Source organism: Zingiber officinale, chromosome 2B (assembly GCF_018446385.1).
Source record: "Zingiber officinale cultivar Zhangliang chromosome 2B, Zo_v1.1, whole genome shotgun sequence".
Classification (NCBI taxonomy): Eukaryota; Viridiplantae; Streptophyta; class Magnoliopsida; order Zingiberales; family Zingiberaceae; genus Zingiber; species Zingiber officinale.
Genome location: NC_055989.1, coordinates 26065855 through 26084215, shown reverse-complemented (window position 1 = coordinate 26084215; position 18361 = coordinate 26065855). Strand labels below are relative to the sequence as shown.

Here is an 18361-nt window from a genome sequence, read left to right as displayed (position 1 = left end):
TTAAAGAATACCTTCATCTAGCATTTCAAAAGCGCAAACTTCCCCTCAAACTTTTGTGGATGAATGTTAGATCCAGCTATCTTCTTGTTGCTTTAGTCAGCGGTTAGTCCTTCTAAGGTGGTTGGGCTCTAATACGACTTGTTGGATTAGGTGGACCGACTAGAGGGGGTAAATAGGCTACAAATCAAAGTAGAACCTTCTCTTGCTACTTTCTTAGCAAGGATACATACTAATTAATTAAAATAAACACAAAAGAAAGTAGGGACTGGAGAAATTACTTTGTTATAACCTAGATGGTTGTTAATCCAAGGTTGTGAAAAAGTGTACTATCAAAGCTCCTTCTTTGACAATTGTCAGAGATGGAGAAGTTCCTTACTGAGTTGAGAGTGCAGAAGCTTAAAACAAAAACTAGAAAGAATACAAAGTTTGTTGTATTAAACTTAAAGAACAAGGCCTTTATTTAAAGCTCTCTAGTCGAGATAGTCGTTTGCTGACATGGCACTTTCCTAGCGCCTAGACTTTAGTCGAGACAATCCATTTGACAATGGTCTTCTCAACGATTCTCGACATTTTGGGCACCTGGAGGCGATCCGTGCGCCTGTATTTTGCTAATGTGGCCACCATGTTAATCCGCTTCAGCAACGGCTCACTAATGTGGCTAGCCTTTCCGAGCACTTAGATTAGATCTAGACACCTGGAATGAATCCAAGTGCTTGGAATTGACAACTCAGAATTTGACCATTCTTCATTCAGGTCGCTTGGGTGATACTCCGATCATCCAGATTTGAGCTCACCTAAACCCAACACCAACCTTCTACTCGAGCAAACTTCCTCCCCTGCTTCTTGTCCCTCAGATGCATCATGCACATCCTTCTCCTCCACTGGTATACTCTTCCACAGCTCCTCATCTTTCAAATGCACCAAGTTCATCGATTCCTTTCCTATGTCATCCTTCTTGCTCACTGCATCTTCCGTTCTACTTCTTGTGTTCTTAAGTCCCTATACACTTTGATAAAAGGCATCAAATCTACATGACCTAACTTAACTCAATTGATCATATCAAAACTATCCTAGGGTACTTATAGAGGTAACATAAAAAAGTTAGGTTAAAGGGATACCCCCTATCACATGAGGGCCCCCAATCATATAGTCTAGATTACACAAGTTACTTCTTAATATTGAATTGAAGAAAATACATTAAACTCTAATTAGTTAATCCCTTCTAGAGAATTGATAGAAGGGCTAGAGGGACTGGAATGCAGGGGAGAGAGTCTATAGAGGACTACTCCTGTGGCCTGGCTGATGGCCCCTTTGGTGGACTGGACTTTTACCTCCAGGAAAGCTAGTGAAAGTGAAGTGGCAGAGGGGTTAAAGGGACTGAAATGAAGGGGAGACAGTTTGTTGAAGACTGCTCTCGTAGCCTAGCTAATGGCATCTCTTGGTGGAATGAACTTCTGACTTCAGGAAAGCTACTGAAGAGGAGATAGAGGGACTGGAGAATATGGGAGAGGGTCTACGGATGACTGCTCCCATAGCTTAGTTGATGGCGTCCCTTGTTGGACTGGACTTCTACCTCTTGGAAAGCTAGTGAAGGCAAATCGGTAGGATGGCCAGAGGGACTAGAGTGTAGGGGTCTATGGAGAATTGCTCTCGCGGCCTGGCTGATGTCATCCCTTGGTAGACTAGACTTCTGACTTCAAGAAAGCTAGTGAAGGCGAATCAACAGATGGTCGAAGGGACTGGAGTGTGGGGAGATGATCTATAGAGGACTACTCTCACGATGTTGAGGACATCTCTTGTTGGACTACTAGTTAGAGAGATATTAATAAAAATGATAAAGTAAAGTAATCGAAGGGGAAAGAGCCCATGGAAGATATTCCTATGGGGATATTCTCACAGCCTGGTGATGTGTCTATTTATATAGATATTTTGATATGTTTCGATACGTCTTTTGGCCTCTTTTGCGTGTAAATATTTTATGATTTCATTTCTTTATGCTTCATGTTAATACATTTCTATGTTGGGATAATGCTCTTGGGCACAGAATGGAGTGAAAAATAAAGATTAAAGACCAAGTTAGGAGTTTCTAGCATTGAGCACGAGAGCTCATGCCAAGCGGCACACCCCGTGCTCAGTTTCTAGCATAGAACACAAGCACTAGTGTCTAGTGGCACGGCCCATGCTTGGTTCGGCTTCTAATTCAGAGTACTCATGCCGAACAGCATGGGTCGTGCTCAACAACCAGCAACAAGCATGGGCGCCCATGCCCAATGGTATAGCCTGTGGTAGATCGCGTTCTGAAGCAACAGTATCCGACACGAACGCCTATGCCCAACGGCACGGCCCATGTTAAGCTTCTGCTCCAACCACTATTTAAGGAGATCCCTCCATTTGGATTGGGGAGTCGATCTAGGGACCGTCTGAGGGTTCCAAGGAGGTTTGAGGAGGAGATCCAAGGAGCATCCGTCCCATCTGGGAGAAGGAGGAAGACCAAGAGCATCTAGGAAGAGGATTCTTCGATCAAAGCCTAAGTCTCTTTTCTCATTTCTCTATTTCTCTAAATTTATAATCAAATTTCTGAATTGTGGTCATGATTTGGGATTGTAACCCCACACTTATGGGATAAACTCTGAATTCTAGGAGTAGGGCATAGTTTCATGCAATGTAAACCCTATATCTTTTTATTTAAGCATGTTTGAATATTCTTATTCTATGATATGTGATTTGTGGTCTGGATCTACTATGTTAGCATTATCTCGATGCCAAAAGCACGAGATTCATATCTCACGAGGGATTCGGAGATGAACCAAAAATAGAATCGGATCCTTCGACCCGTAGAAAATTGAGATGCAGAGAGTCATCTATGAAATTATATTAGTATGCCGCGAGGAGCTCTAGATTATCATAGAGTTTAATAGATTAATCTTAATTTATCGTCATATAATAAGCATGATAAACCCTACTTAGGTTAGATCGATAATTAAGATTAGTATACCTCTATAGTGCCAAAAGTTTACATTAGTTACATAGGAGCCCTTAGCTTTTCTAGGAGGTAGATAATTGAGATTAGCGAATATGTATAGTGCTAAAACTTTGCACTAGTTATATAAGAGCCCTTAGTAGTAAATAGTTGAGATTAGTATATCTAAGTCCATGTATTTATGAGTCCATATATTTTCGAGTCCACGAGCCTTTAGCTTTTCTGGGAATGTATCCAAAGAAAATGTTACAAATCCATCATCTTTGAGAGTCCATGAGAATTTAGTTTTTCTGACATGTACCTGGACGAATTATTCTCAATCCGCCACCCTTTGAAATCCATGTGCACTTTTGAACTCGCTCAAGTAGATTTATAATTATGGCAAAAAATGAATACGTTCGCCCCTAACGTCCCTGTCAACCTGTCCCAAGATCAACACGGAGAAGATAAATTACGGACAACTACTGCTCAGGTAGATTTACAAGGAACATCAGTTGGTGGACTATGAAACACATTAAATATCTAAATTATTAAAAAATAAAAATAAAAAGTTGAAAATTACCGTGGCATGGTCTATGTCAACAAGTACAAATAAAGATATTCCTTGAGACCAGCAGTAACAGCCTGAGTCGCGTATGATATTTTGGTTTTTTTGCTAAAGTAGAGATTTCTGCCTCAATAACCGGAGTGTTGGCCTGTCGTCGCTTTCACTTTCCTATTTATCCCCCTTCTCGTGAGCTTGAGCTTAGTTTAATTTGATGCTGTGAAACTTGTGGAGCTGAGGCATCTTAATCTTTGAGAATCCAACATCTACAGACAGTGCATTGCATACAGGAATCTAATGGATGATGACCTGATTAACACGGACCCCACTACGGTGGGCTCCAAATGTTGCGATCGGACACATGCAACTAGTTCAAGGCCACCGTTCCCCATCACTTCTGTCGAGTTTTTTTTTATTTTTTGTTTTATACCATACCTGTCCAAATAGACACCCGAATACCTGTCCAAACACCCCGACTCAAAAAGTGCTCGGCCGGACATACAAATGTCCAGAAGTTAACCGATCCAAAACTACCGCCGGCGCGAACTTCAGGAAACTGTGCACTAAGGAGTCGTCCCTGCAGCCTGGCAAGCCCGCCGTCCAATAAAATGCACAATGCAATGTTCACTGCCCCTGTCCCCACGCAATTGCATTCTCTAACCCCACAACATATTCAAAAGCCATGACCATACCGGATCAGGGTACTCCATAATCCCTTTCGAATAGAAACACACATCAGAAAGGCTGATATACATACAGTGCACAACTACAAACTGATTGGAAAGATGGTTAGTAACATTACACTACAATTAGTAGAACCGTCGATACTCGATTCGTTCTTCCACTTAGTTCAAGGCTTCAACCTCACGGAATATAGCTTATGTCACGCATCGATCTAGGAGTAAAGCTTTTTCAACCTCTTGGCAGCGTGGATGAATCCTACAATGACCTGCATCTCATCCAGTTGCTTTTGGGGGACAACCGGAATTTCCGACAACATAATTAAAAAAACTAGCTGCAATTGATCATCCACACTTACCAATGTATTAACTAAAAAAGTGAAATTACCTGTGAGAGAAAATGATTCTGCACAGCATGTATCAGTTGTTCCTTTGTAGGATTGGGATTAATGTTAACCTATTTGACACGGTGATAGATTTTTGAAGCTATCCTTTTGCAAGCATAGTAAAGATTCTTTTAGAATTGATCTGGAAACGTACGAGATTGAAGTGCCGCCAATATCTCCACAAGGTGGCTGTCCCAAGCTTAGCCAAATTCACTCTCTGTTCATAGTCTACACAGTGTAAGCACAAAAACTCAACCGAGATAACCAATTCTATACGACTAAGACCATCGGCATAAAGGTACAGTACAATGAAAACTTTCTCTTATCAAGAATAAAAAGAGGATTATGGATGCAAAACAAAAGAAAAAAAAATGAATTATTCTCGCACCGTATGACGCTTGTGAGAATTTGAATGAGCATCTCGGTAGTTGCTACGGCCATTATTTGATTTTGCAGAGGACGTCCATGGCCTTGTATGCCTAACCCTTGGCTTTGTTGACTTGTGGAACTCTAAGCTAGCTGGTAAAACAAGATTAATTAAAAGAAGACATAAATGTGATGCACGCTTCCCCTCGATCTGGCCTATTTAGTTGAAATTAATAGACGACCGGCATTTGTAAATCGGTAAAGAGAAAAAAAACTTACAGTAATCAATATCTTTGTCCCCCACATCAGAACTACTGCAGAATGAGTTGTCACAGTCAATCTCTTCGTTGTCATCTTCATTCCCTGTGGGAGCTTCTAGGACGCTCAATGCATTTCTTTGCAACTTCACCTCAACACCATTCTTTAGGACCTGATCACGAGGAGAAGTACAGGTTAAAAAGACTCATTTCCTTGCTGCAAATAAGCATAGTCAGAAACGAACAGCCTAGTGTTAATAATTCTCAAACAATAATGACAAGAGTTGTTTATCTATTATGTAAATTTACACTTCGGAAACCGTGGAATCTATGCTCAATGCAAATGAAGTCAAAAAAAAATAGTGTGATATTAAACCATGCATCATAAGTTGACTGGAAAATATTTGCCTACCGATAAAATTCTTTAGTTTTTGGAGTCTTTCTGTGAATTTAACTATGGGTGACTAATCCTTATTAATCTCAATTTCCAGTGAAAAAGAAATACGACACTTAGAGCTATCAATGATGTTGAAATGCACGAGAAGCAATTATTTACCAGCCAATGCCATCCCCCAAGACCAACTGCCTTCTTCACAACACCTTGAAGACCAACAAGGACAGATTTTGTTCTGTTGTTACCAGTAACAATGACTTTAGTGTGCCTGGGAAGCACTGAGAGCTCTTCATCGCCGCTTTCTTCCCGAGATGGCGATAGGATGCGGGCAGAACACAACTCCGCCTCCATTGATTAGCATAAAATTCAATAACCTGAATCCCAAACAGTTTTCAAAAAACTGAAATTTCTTTGGAAGAAATGAGGACCCAAAATTCATAAAAACTCCACAAAGTACTGATTATGATCACACCATCCTCCAAATCAAAGTTAGCAAAATTCATTTCTGAAAGTTGGAATACCGAGTAAAATTGGCATAAGGGATATGAAAATTCATTTTTGCAAGAACACAAAAATGTTCAACCAAGAATAAATAAACATCAGACTGCTTGTCACTGGACACATGTCTAAAACATAATCCAACAAATAAATATGGAACTTGAAGAACAATGTCAAGCCGGTTGTCGGGCAACAACAATAAAAACAGTGGGAAGGCATAACTTATTAAAATTGGACACTAGTACACCTGATTCTATGACAAATACGTTGCAGGATTGCTTATCTTGCCATATAATTAGAGACGAAAGAAGCATAAGCTCATGCTCAATGATTAATCTGCGAAATAAGTAGCAAACAAAAATCCATCATAATAAAAAAAATGAAGTACACAATCACCAAGACATCGCATCTTAGCATCAAATAGCACTTCATTCGGGAATATATCGCATCACAATGTCGTTAACTCCAAAAGATTAAAAGTCGGAAAAAGAACTGCAAAAGTAAAATTGATCGCAGGCGAATGGACTGCTTTTGACTCTGGCTCTTCTGCAAAATACGCAAAATCAAAAAGTGTATTTAATTCAGTTATGCCACTAAAGCAATCTTTATACAAAACAAACGATCACGACGTGGAAAAGAAGAAAACTTAGATCCCAAAACGCAGATCTAACTCAGTTAAGTAACCAAAATTAGCAATTTTTAAAATCGGTTAAAGATGGAACAATGAACGAGAAAGAAGCACCAACAATTCAAACAATGAGTTCGAACAGAAAGCTCCAGATTCGAGATGCCATACCGTAATGCTGCGATCCAGAGAAGCAAAGAAATCAAACGCGAGCCAACTGTAATGCGACCCGTCCCAGCAAAATACCAAGAATAGGGCGACCAAGTAGCACGCCAAGGCTTCCAATTTGGTGGATCTTATCAAATTGATGCTTACAGAAGAGATTCCGGCGATCTCCTCAGCGAGGGAGAAGACGGAGGATAAAGAAAAAAGTAGGGGGGGAAGAAGTGAGAGAAAGAAAAAAACCAAAAAAGAGGCGAGAAAGGTAGAGGAGAAAGCACAGTAAATGCTTCACAACTGCAGATTAAGAAGCAGGGGAAACGTTTCAACCGGGCTTATAAGGAACTTCGGGTCCGACGCTGATGTTGCGGCTACGGCTCGGCTCGTGATACCGCCAAATAAACGATATATCGAACCGATACGTGCGTGTTACCAAGGGTAACCCACGCATCAGTCACTGAAAAAGACCGTTACATTCGACAAAACGGGTCCTCCGCGCACCGGCTAGTTTTTCTCAACGGGCGAGAGCGTACTGCCGACCCCGAAACGGGCGCCGAGTCGAACGAAGCCCGAGGACGGGACAGTGAAAACGACACGTGTCCCAATCCAGCTGTCGTGATCTAATCCAGCCAGTAGAGGCTAAGAGCGACCCGCGAAATTCATACCCGCAGATGGAACCACTCCCAGCCAGGAATAGTAAGGCAGCGGGGCCCACGGTGGTTACCAATTGGGTACAGTGTTTGAGTGCTCAATCTCGGAAGACGCAGGTGGGGGGTTTATAGGGACGACCACGAGTCCGGATTTGGGGAGAATTTGGAGTCCGGATGGCAGCTGGCCGCCATTAGTTAAACCGGGGCCATCCTTTTGTTTTTCCCTCTATCTCGCCGGTTTCCGGACTTTGGATTTTTTTAAAAAAAATAAAAAATAGGGACGACGGGGAGGAAATGTAGCACATGCGTCGCATTTACTGCGATTTTATTTTATTTCCCCTCAATGATCCGTACAACCCGCATTTAATAATGTGATGGTAGGAAACTGGTAGGAACAGTAGCATAAATCTTTACGTGACCAAATAAATATTTAGTTTAAGAAATGTCGTTTCAAATATTTGGAAATTAAAATGTCTTTGGATACACCGTGTAATATATATTTATTTTATTTAAAATTTAATTGTTAGAATTTAGGGTTTAGATTATGATATTAAAATTTAAAATTTTAAAATAAAATAAATTATATACAGAATGTATAAGGTAAGTAATATAAGATAAGTAGGGTAAAACACTAAATACAAAGACAGTTTTGATATGTATAGTTCATCTTATATTATACATTCCATGAGCAATTAAAATATTTTTTAAATTTTTAATTTTTTAGACTTAATATTATAACTTAACTGTTAGACCCTAAAAAAAAAATCCAAAATCTCATAACAACAAGTTAAAAAAAAAAAGAAAAAGAAAAAACCTACACACCACACAGTCACGTGTGACACGTTGCGTAGGTAACATTAGTGTATGTATATATATAAGAATATTACCCTATTTATCTTATGATGCTCACCTCGTGAGCACCAAGTATATTTTTGTCTTTATTATTTTTAGAGTTTAAGATTTAGGATTTAGATTATCTAAACACTTAGAGTGGGAACTATTTGGTTTAAATATTATTCATGGCAACTCTAAAGTGGATATTGATACTTGTTAGCCATGAAAATGATTTGTTGGGGAAAAAATAGATTTGGTTTCATTAGGAGAGATAGATTTTCACTTCTCCAACCTAACCTCAACCACATCATAATTTGTTACCCTACCAATTTGGTTATTAAAGATTTAGCACCCGAGTATTCCCCCGATCCCTGAGGTGTTAGAGTAGATGCCCTGCAAAGCCAACTGTTGGCTAAGATTTTATTGACTTTTGTAAATAAGCAACATTTATTTTAATATAATTCAATTCAGTTTGGTATTTACTTTATCTTTATATACATGCTAGATGCATAGATAAAGTCCTTAAATATACTATAGTGAGATATGGTGATACATATGATAGTCATCATGAAATATATCAATATTCACTATATATTCTAAATTCGTCCGTAGTTAATTAAGTCGCCTAATAAATAAGGATAAAAAACCATTCGAGCTAGAGACTAGTATTTGTGATGTAGTGTATCATGTTTCATTGGTAAGGACATGGAAATGTTCAAACATACAAATGAATAATCATACAATGAGTTCATCGAACATCTCTCACACCGACTTTTCAAGTGATTATCATTTATCCAATGGATAAGTCTTTGATTATGATTGTATACTAATAGTCCTTATGACCCAAGATAACACTAAGACTCTATATGCTAGGGCTGCACTTTGACTCATTTACCAACTTTATTAGGGGCATCGGGTGGTAAGATTGGATGTAGTAACAAAATATTTAGGAGTCAGTATATTGTAGTTGGGGATTCACCGGACACCTACGAGTGCGGATATCATATGTAATATACTATTTTATATATGAAGTGTCTGATCAGAACTTTAAGATATAATTTAGCAAGGAGTTTCTTAATTACACATGTGATATCACTACAAGATATATGATATGGTTATCGAATCAATATACAATTCATTGCATCGTGGATATACAATCAATATACATAGGAGTGTAGAAACATGATATCTGAATTTCAAATTCAGTTCCAACATGAAGAGCATCCTAAGCCCTCCTCCTCTAGATACCCTGAGTCGGCTAGATATTCTAAGTCGGTTAGATATTCATTTGCATATGGCAATACGGGTCCCTCTCGATTTGATTTTTCATATTTTCATACTTTTTCGGACATTCTTCGTGAAGAGCATAGTTCTAACCAACACATGTTGGAGGGATAGTTTGCATTGACTCCAGAACAGTTCCAAGAAATACGAGACTATTTTAGGATGAAAAGAATTTTCAGGGGTAAGTCTTAGAATTTTTAAACGATTATTACATTGAGTAGGGGAGAATGAAGGATTTTAGGCACTTCATGCACTTGATTAGACAATGATTGCTACACTATTTTTCAGTATCATGAGAACCTTGGCAACCTACCATGGCTACCTAGATTCCCTACTAGGGCACACTCTCCACCACCTAAGGGTTTCCCTCCTCTACCATATCTCCCTCCACCATTTCACCCTCTCATGCATCACCCCTCCACTGCCATATTGATTTTATTAAGACAATGAAAAGTCCATGTTTAGAGAAGAGTTGTACATATTTATTGCTTGTTTTTCATTTCAGTTTAGTTGCATTTATTTTAGTTTGTTTTTAGTTTGTGTAGATGGCATGTGTAGTACATCTGTCATCACTTTACTATTGACTTATTCTGATAGCAAAAATTCTAGCATGCTTATTCTGGACTTGTGTTATTATGATTCATAGTGCTAGTATATTTGATGATATACTTTTCTCTATCTTTAGTAGCATGAAGTGAGTAGTATTTTCATTGAAAATTTGAGTGATGACTTAGTTTTAGGACCTCTTTTCACTTTGCCTAATTTTGATGGTAGATAACTCTAAAAATAGTCATGATTCATAGAACTTGATTAGTACTCATATTTCCATGGTGATCTCTCTGTTGGTGCAATATTCCCTAGGTCAAGGTTGACCTGGTTGACCGAACTTGAATTGGGTCAAGCTCGAGTCTTGATGTTTGGATTTCGATGTTTGACAATACATGGAGACAAGACATGGAGATTGCAAGTACAATTGTTCATATGGGGAGATTGTGAAAAAGAGTCAAGTAGGTCAAGGTTGACTGGATACTTGACTGAAAAATTCTGGTGAGTGAAGTCAGGTGAAAGTCCTAACTGGAAGGTTAGGCAGACTAGAAAATCCTGGTGAGTGAAGCCAGGTGGAAAGTCCTAGTGAGTGAAGTTAGGCAGAAGAAAATCCTGGTGAGTGAAGCCAAGTGAAAGACCTAGTGAGTGAAACTAGGCAGAAGAAAATTATGGTGAGTGAAACTAGGTGAAAGTCCTAGTGAGTGAAGCTAGGCAGAAGAAAAGTCTTGGTGAGTGAAGCCAGGCAGAGGAGAAGTCCTAGTGAGTGAAGCTAGGCAGAAGGGAAGTCATAGGGAGTGAAGCCAGACACAGAAAATCCAGATGGGTCAAGGTTGACCAAACATCTAGTGGAAGTCCAAGTGGGTCATGGATGACCGGACACTTAGCACGAGGAGAAAAATCCAAGTGGGTCAAAGGGATTGACCAGACACTTGGTGAGGGAGTCCTGGCAGGTCAAGGGTGACCGGATGCTAGGCATGATGTACCAACAGGTCATGGTTGACCGGATGTTGGTTTAGGGGACTTTGGACTTAGTTTTAGGCAAAAACCTTGAGCTGGATCGATCAGCTGATCGATTGGCTCATGCTCAATCGATCGGCTGATCGATCGAGCGAGTCCCTGCGACAAGCCTGTTGGGACCTTGACGTCCGCTAGAGGGGGTGAATAGCGTCTCACTCAAATCGATCGCTGCCTATAATGTTAGTTCACAACGGAAATACAAAAACAAATACTAACAAGAGAAAGCAAACCTAACACATTGATTTAACATGGTTCGGAGATAAAGCTCCTACTCCAAGGCTGTCCGTAAGGTGGACGATCCTGATTCATCGGTGGATGATTCCCCGAAAAACCTCCCGCTAGCTCAAGCTCCTTGTGAGTGGAGAAACATCGCCACAAACACTTGAATACAAGCACACCGATCACACGAAGGCTTGGGAGACTCTAATAGGCTTTAACCAAGTCTATTTCGTTAACCATGCTCAAGCACCTCGAGTTCTATTAAATAGAGCTTGAGAGGAAAACACTAAGCTGTTTTCCCGCTACCAGTCGACTGGTGTATGCACCAGTCGATTGGTCCTTTAAGTGAAGTCGACCGTTACCCAACGTTCGGCTACCAGTCGACTGCTACAGTGTACCAGTCGACTGCTACAGTACCCAGTTGGCTGCTACAGTGTCACAACACTACTGCAGTGTCGCTATAATACTGCTACAGTGTCGCTAAAGTAAATCCTAAAACACATAGAATTTTGCCCTGAGTACAATCACTCAACACTCGTCCTCGCCCGACCAACCTAGATCTAGCCTTCTAGCCTCCTCCATCAGCCTCGCGTCCCTCGAATGTCTCCTCATCCTTCACGTTTTGCCTTCTGGAGCTTCCTTTGGCCTTGTCCATATTGTCGGGTCTTCCTTTGCCAAGAGGCTCTTCACCTCCGAGACTTCATCCATTGTCAAGTCACACTTGGACTTACGTTACCAAGACTACATGCTTGGACTTACACCGCCAAGACTCATTCTTGGACTTTCCTCATTTACCAAGATCACACTTGGACTTTTCTTGTTGTACTTGTATCCTGCACACTCACAATGCATATCAAATACAACAATAAACCTAACTTAAACCTTTGCCCAAACATCAAAACCTATGGCACCTAGATTACTCCAACAAAGCCTCCTCCCAATCGATGAGTGTATCGATTGGGAGAATCGTCGATCGCACACGATAAGCCCTGGATCGATCAGTCGATCGATCCAGGCGATTCCCAGGAGCACAGAGGTGCTCTGGATCGATCGGTCGATCGATCCAGAGCCTCCCCAATCGATTTGGAGCAATCCAATCGATTGGGATTCGACCATTGGCGTTGTATTTAACTGTTGGCAAGCGTTCCTCTTAGCAGATCTTTCGGCTTTCATCTCCGATCTTCACAACGATTCCAAAGCTTCTCCACAGAGTTCTCACTGCCAGATCTTGAAGGTTCTTGGAGGCATTTCTAAATCAAGAGGCGGATCTACAGCAAGAAGAAAAAGCTAGGGTTAGGGTTTCTTATGTAAACCGTGTAAGCTTCCCTTGTATTTGCTTCTTTTTATTTCTTGTTGTATTGAGAGTGTTGTAGGGCTTCTCTGCCTTCGGTAGTTACTGTAAAGGAGTGTTTTCATAGTGGAGAGTGCTCGTGTGTGTGGATCCTTGGATTAGTGTAACGACCCGCCTCCTATTAGCTAGGCTGCGAGGCCGTCACATTATGTTGTGTTAAACTATTTTTAAGGTGCAGAAAAACTGAACTAATTCAAAATTTTACTCTGCTAGTGACTATTACAGCCTATAAGATTAGGTTCGAAGACCTTTCCATTGACATACATACACTAGGGAAGGAACCCATACTTTCTATTTGCTCAAAAGACTGAATTGAGACCCTTCCAGCTGAAATCAGACACTCCAATCGATCAGCGGATCGATTGGAGTCATCTGATCGATCCGCTGATCGATTCAGCGTGCTACTGTGCACGGACAAGATTCTGGATCGATCAGCTGATCGATCCATCCTGACTAATCGATTCAGCACGCTACTGTGCGCGGGGTAATATTCTGAATCGATCGACTGATCGATCCAGACTTGCCAATCGATCCAGTAATCGATTCAGAAGCTCTCTGTTCGCTAGGCTAATTCCCCGGTCGATCCAGCGATCGATTCCAGAGCTTACTGTTCGCGGAAATCAGCTCTCAATCGATCAACCGATCGATTGAGGTCCCTCCAATCGATCGGTCGATCGATTGGAGTTTCTGATTTCACTGCAGAACTCTAATTTCAGAGCTCGATCATACACAACTCAATATAATAAACCTAAAATGCCTAGAGAATATTGTAGTTAGTCCTCACTAACATTGTGCATGATTTACTACTCATCAATAAGCTAGCTAGTGTCCTAGGCATGGCATAAGCAAGGTTTCACAATTCAAAATTCTTAAACATTCTAAAAGTGCATAAACATTGCAAAGAACAAAAGGTTCCAATTCTTTAAGTTTGCTAGCTCCCAAGGGTCTTCATTCCAAGTTCCTGCCCACACACATCTTTGTAGCATTGTCCTCCAGCCTCTGCTAGTTTATCTTTCCTTTACCTTTATCTGCAGTATAAGGAAAAGATGTATCTGTAAGCTTACGCTTAGTAAGAAACCATCTACCTCACAAAACATGCATTCGATGCAATTTATGCTTTTAAAACATGCTATTTGAAATATATGCTGACATTGCTAAACATGGATTCTAAAACATGGCATAATCACATACAATATATGACATTCAAAACTAAGCATAGAACTATCATGTGAATCCATAAGAAACTAAACTGAAATGAAAACTGAGCTGACTAATATCAAACTAATGCTAAAGCTGCACTGCATTCACATAACTAATTCGTGAAGTTTGAAAACTATTTATCATAAATAGATGAAAATACATAATCATGCTGCTGATGGGCCCGGCAACTGTACTTGTTGTGCGCGCATCCCTAACTAAACCTGGGGTTGCAAATTCCGAATCTAGTATGGTCTACTAGGTTTTCTAAACCTAGGGACGACTGTGGGAGCCCAACCCAATGGACATCTAGTCCAGTATAGTGCCACTGCTGAAAATAAAATACTGGTTATAGCTGAATTTTTCTTATCTTGCTATTTCTAGGTTATCTGAACATAGAGGCGACTGTGGGAGCCCACCCATTGGACCGTAGTCCCATATAAGCTGTAATAAAACTGCATATACTGAATAAATGCTTCTATTGCATTTAGCTAAGCTATTAAAATGCATGTGGTAGCATTTAACTGAGCTACACATTTTATCAAACATATGGTGTGCACTAGTTCACACCCTACATACTAAAATTCTGCATACAACTAAACTAATGTGTAAAACCTCGAAAAGAGCTACTTATACTGCAGGTGAGGGGTTTCTTACCTCCTGCTCGAAGTTTCTTACAAATCTAAATGCTAGGTTTCCGGTGGAGAAGATCCCTTCGTTGATCTCCTCACGTCTACATGCCCTTCTCGCGGAGAGGAACGTTCTCGTGCTGAAGTCATCGCCGGAAGGTACTCCTATGACCCTTGAAACGGAACCCTAGGTTCCTTGGACTTGGGAGCCGAGAGGGTGAGGGAGAGAGGAGTCGGCGGCGTGTGAGGGTTTGAGGGAAAAGTTTTCTCGTTTAAGAAAATAACAATTCCTCACTTAAAATTCCCTATTTATATTAAGTGGGTAATTTGGCCCAACTCAAATATAAATATAATTGTTCCCCTTTCCTTTCAGCACGACCATGCTGGGTTCACTTGGTTACTAAAGCTATCTAAAGGTTATCAGACCCGATAGGTCCCGGGTTCGATTCCCGCTTAAGCTATTTTACGTTTCTATTTATTTTTTCTATTTCCGCTATTCCAAAAAATCTATAAAAATACTCTAAAATTCTAGAAAAATCATAGAATATTTCTAAAATTGATTTGAGAATTTTCAGGTGTTACAATCCCCCATACCTTATAAAAAGTTCATCCTCGAACTTAGAATAACTCTGGGTACTTCTGTCTCATACTGGGTTCTGTCTCCCAAGTTGCCTCTTCTGCTGTGTGACTTTGCCAAATAACTTTACTAAGGGTACTGCCTTGTTCCGCAATTTCTTAACTGCTCGGTCTATTATCTGAATAGGTCAACTGTCATAGCTGAGGTCTTCGCGGACTTGTACCGACTGGGGCTCAATCACCTGGGTGGCATCTGGGATATGCTTCTTCAGTATAGAGACATGAAATACATTGTGGATAGATGACATCTCCTGAGGTAGCTCTAGCTCATAGGCTACCTTGCCAACTCTTCTGGTAATAAGGTAGGGTCCCACATATCTAGGACTTAGTTTGCCCTTCTTCCCAAAACGCATTACTCCCTTCATGGGAGCTACTTTGAGGAATACTGTATCCCCAACTGAAAATTCTAAGGGTCTGCGCCGTGTATCAGCATAGCTTTTCTGGCGGCTCTGAGTTGTCTCTATCCTCTGGCGGATCTGTTGTATAGCTGCCGTGGTGTCTGCTACTAGATATGTCTGAAGTTCTAGTTCCTTCTGTTCACCACTCTCATACCAGCAGATTGGAGATCTACACCTCCGCCCATAGAGAGCCTCGTAGGGTGCCATACCGATAGTGGCCTGATAGTTGTTGTTGTATACAAATTCTGCTAAACTCAGATATTTGCACCAACTTCCCTTGAAGTCTAGGGCACATGCTCGGAGCATATCTTCGAGTACCTGATTTACTAGCTCCGTCTGACCATCTGTCTGAGGATGGGAAGCTGTGCTAAATTTTAACTTAGTGCCCAATGCTGACTGTACACACTCTCAGAAGTGTGATGTGAATCGACTGTCCCTGTCTGAAATAATGGTTCGTGGGACTCCATGTAGTCTAACGATCTCCTTGAGATACAACTGAGCTAGCTGTTCCATGGAGTAGGATATCCTGATAGCTAAGAAGTGGGCTGATTTAGTCAACCTGTCAACTATTACCCAGATGGTATCAAAACCATTCGTGGTTCTGGGTAGTCCCGCTATGAAATCCATAGAAATGTCTTCCCACTTCCATTCTGGGATCTGGATAGGCTGCAGAACTCCTCCTGGTCTCTGGTGTTCTACCTTGACTCTCTGGCAAGTCAGACAGGTGCTAACATATCTAGCGATGTCTCTTTTCATCCCAGGCCACCAAAAATGTTTCTTTAGGTCCTGGTACATCCTGTTGGAACCAGGATGCATCACATAAGGAGTTCCGTGAGCCTCGTCTAAGATCTGCCTCCGTAGTTCCTCCTGATCTGGAACACAAAGTCTATCACCAAAATATAATGCCCCACTATTTAATACTCTGAACTCTGCACTTTCTGATCCTGCTAATCCTTGCTTGATTTTCTGAATTTCAGGATCCTGCCCCTGAGCTGTCTGGATATCACCAAGCAAGGTGGATTCTAATGTCATAGTAGAGAGCTGTCCCACTATAAGTTCGAGGCTGAAATCTGTGATCTCCTTCTGTAGGGGCGGTGACATGGCTGCTAGTGATAGTAAGGTGGAGCTGGACTTCCTGCTAAGTGCATCTGCCACCTTATTGGCTTTTCCTGGATGGTAGAGGATGCCTACATCATAATCTTTGACCAGTTCGAGCCATCTACGCTGTCGCATATTCAGATCCTTCTGAGTAAAGAAGTACTTCAGACTCTGATGATCTGTATACACTCTACACTGAGCTCCGTACAGGTAATGTCTCCAAATTTTGAGAGCAAACACGACTGCTGCAAGCTCGAGGTCATGAGTAGGGTAGTTCCTCTCATAATCCTTGAGTTGTCTGGAGGCATAGGCGATCACCTTACCTTCTTGCATCAGTACTGCTCCTAGTCCCAATTTAGAGGCGTCACTGTAAATATCAAAGCTATCTGTGTTTTCTGGTAGAGTCATAATAGGTGCACTGGTCAATCTCCTTTTCAACTCGCTGAAGCTGTTCTCACAGTCCTCTGTCCACTGAAATTTTCTGTTCTTTCTGGTAAGAGCTGTCAGTGGGGAGGCTATCCTGGAGAAGTCCTCTACGAACTTTCTGTAATAACCTGCTAGTCCCAAAAAGCTTCTGATTTCACTGGCATTCTTAGGTCTTTTCCAGTTACTCACGGCTTCTATTTTACTGGGGTCTACCATAACACCATCATTTGAGATGATGTGACCTAAGAAAGACACCTGATCTAGCCAGAATTCACATTTCGCGAACTTGGCATATAGCTGGTTTTGCTGAAGAGTCTGCAATACTATTTTCAGGTGCTCTGCATGTTCCTCCTGAGTTCCTGAGTAGATAAGGATGTCATCGATGAAGACAATAACAAACTTATCTAGGTATTGTCTGAATACTCTGTTTATGAGGACCATGAAAGTAGCTGGAGCATTTGTCACACCAAAGGGCATGACTACGAACTCATAGTGTCCGTATCTGGTCCTGAAAATCGTTTTGGGTATATCGCCTTCTTTGACTTTAACTTGGTGATATCCCGATCTGAGATCTATCTTAGAGAACATTGCTGCTCCCTTTAGCTGATCAAACAGGTCATCTATTCTGGGAAGAGGATACCTGTTTTTGATTGTGACTTGGTTTAGTGCTCTGTAATCTATACACAGGCGCATGCTCCCGTCCTTCTTCTTCACGAACAATATAGGTGCTCCCCATGGTGAGTGACTAGGACGTATGAAGCCCTTGTCAAGCAACTCCTGTAGTTGCTCCTGAAGTTCCTTCAGTTCTGTTGGAGCCATGCGGTAGGGTGCTTTGAAGATGGGATTTGTACCAGGAATAAGTTCTATCTCAAATTCTATCTCCTTGTCTGGTGCTAGGCCTGGTAACTCCTCAGGAAAGACTGCTGGGTAGTCACATACGACTCGGACCTCCTCTAACTTTCGGTCCTTGTCCTGGCTGCTACTGACTACATGTGCTAAGAATCCTGTACATCCTGAATCTAGTAGTTTCTGTGCCTTCAGAGCTGAGAGAAACTTCTTGGCCTTTCTCTTTGGTTCTCCGCTGTACTCAAATTGTGCTCCTGCTTCAGGTTGGAATATGACTTTCTGTTTACGGCACTCGATAGAGGCACCGTATCGGATCAGGAAGTCCATTCCAAAAATGACAT

At 41.1% G+C, this 18361-nt stretch overlaps 1 protein-coding gene across 2 annotated transcripts; it reads right to left on the bottom strand.

The window, feature by feature from the left end:
- Nucleotides 1-4194: 4194 nt before the first annotated feature.
- On the bottom strand, nucleotides 4195-7212 carry LOC122045514. 2 transcript variants are annotated; one of them, XR_006130003.1, is made up of 8 exons: nucleotides 6902-7212; nucleotides 5770-5981; nucleotides 5236-5386; nucleotides 4979-5109; nucleotides 4745-4807; nucleotides 4593-4661; nucleotides 4327-4491; nucleotides 4195-4239 (listed from the first exon to the last, which is right to left on the bottom strand). XR_006130003.1 is itself a non-coding variant. In XM_042605759.1 (7 exons), exons 2-7 carry the CDS (start codon nucleotides 5956-5958, stop codon nucleotides 4420-4422), a joined length of 675 nt encoding a protein of 224 aa, XP_042461693.1. In that variant the 5' UTR covers nucleotides 5959-5981; nucleotides 6902-7212; the 3' UTR covers nucleotides 4195-4419. The 2 variants fall into 2 exon arrangements, 1 of the variants encoding a protein (XP_042461693.1); XM_042605759.1 differs by having other exon boundaries at nucleotides 4195-4491.
- Between the last annotated feature and the right edge of the window lie 11149 nt (nucleotides 7213-18361).

Bases quoted from the DNA above. Each gene is read 5' to 3' on its own strand.
- LOC122045514 (XM_042605759.1), bottom strand. From the start codon at position 5,958: ATGGAGGCGGAGTTGTGTTCTGCCCGCATCCTATCGCCATCTCGGGAA. The intron at 5,387-5,769 runs GTAAATAATTGC...CCTCGTGATCAG, and splicing joins TTGGGGGATGGCATTGGCTG to GTCCTAAAGAATGGTGTTGA. The intron at 4,808-4,978 runs GTGCGAGAATAA...GACTATGAACAG, and splicing joins ATTCTCACAAGCGTCATACG to AGAGTGAATTTGGCTAAGCT.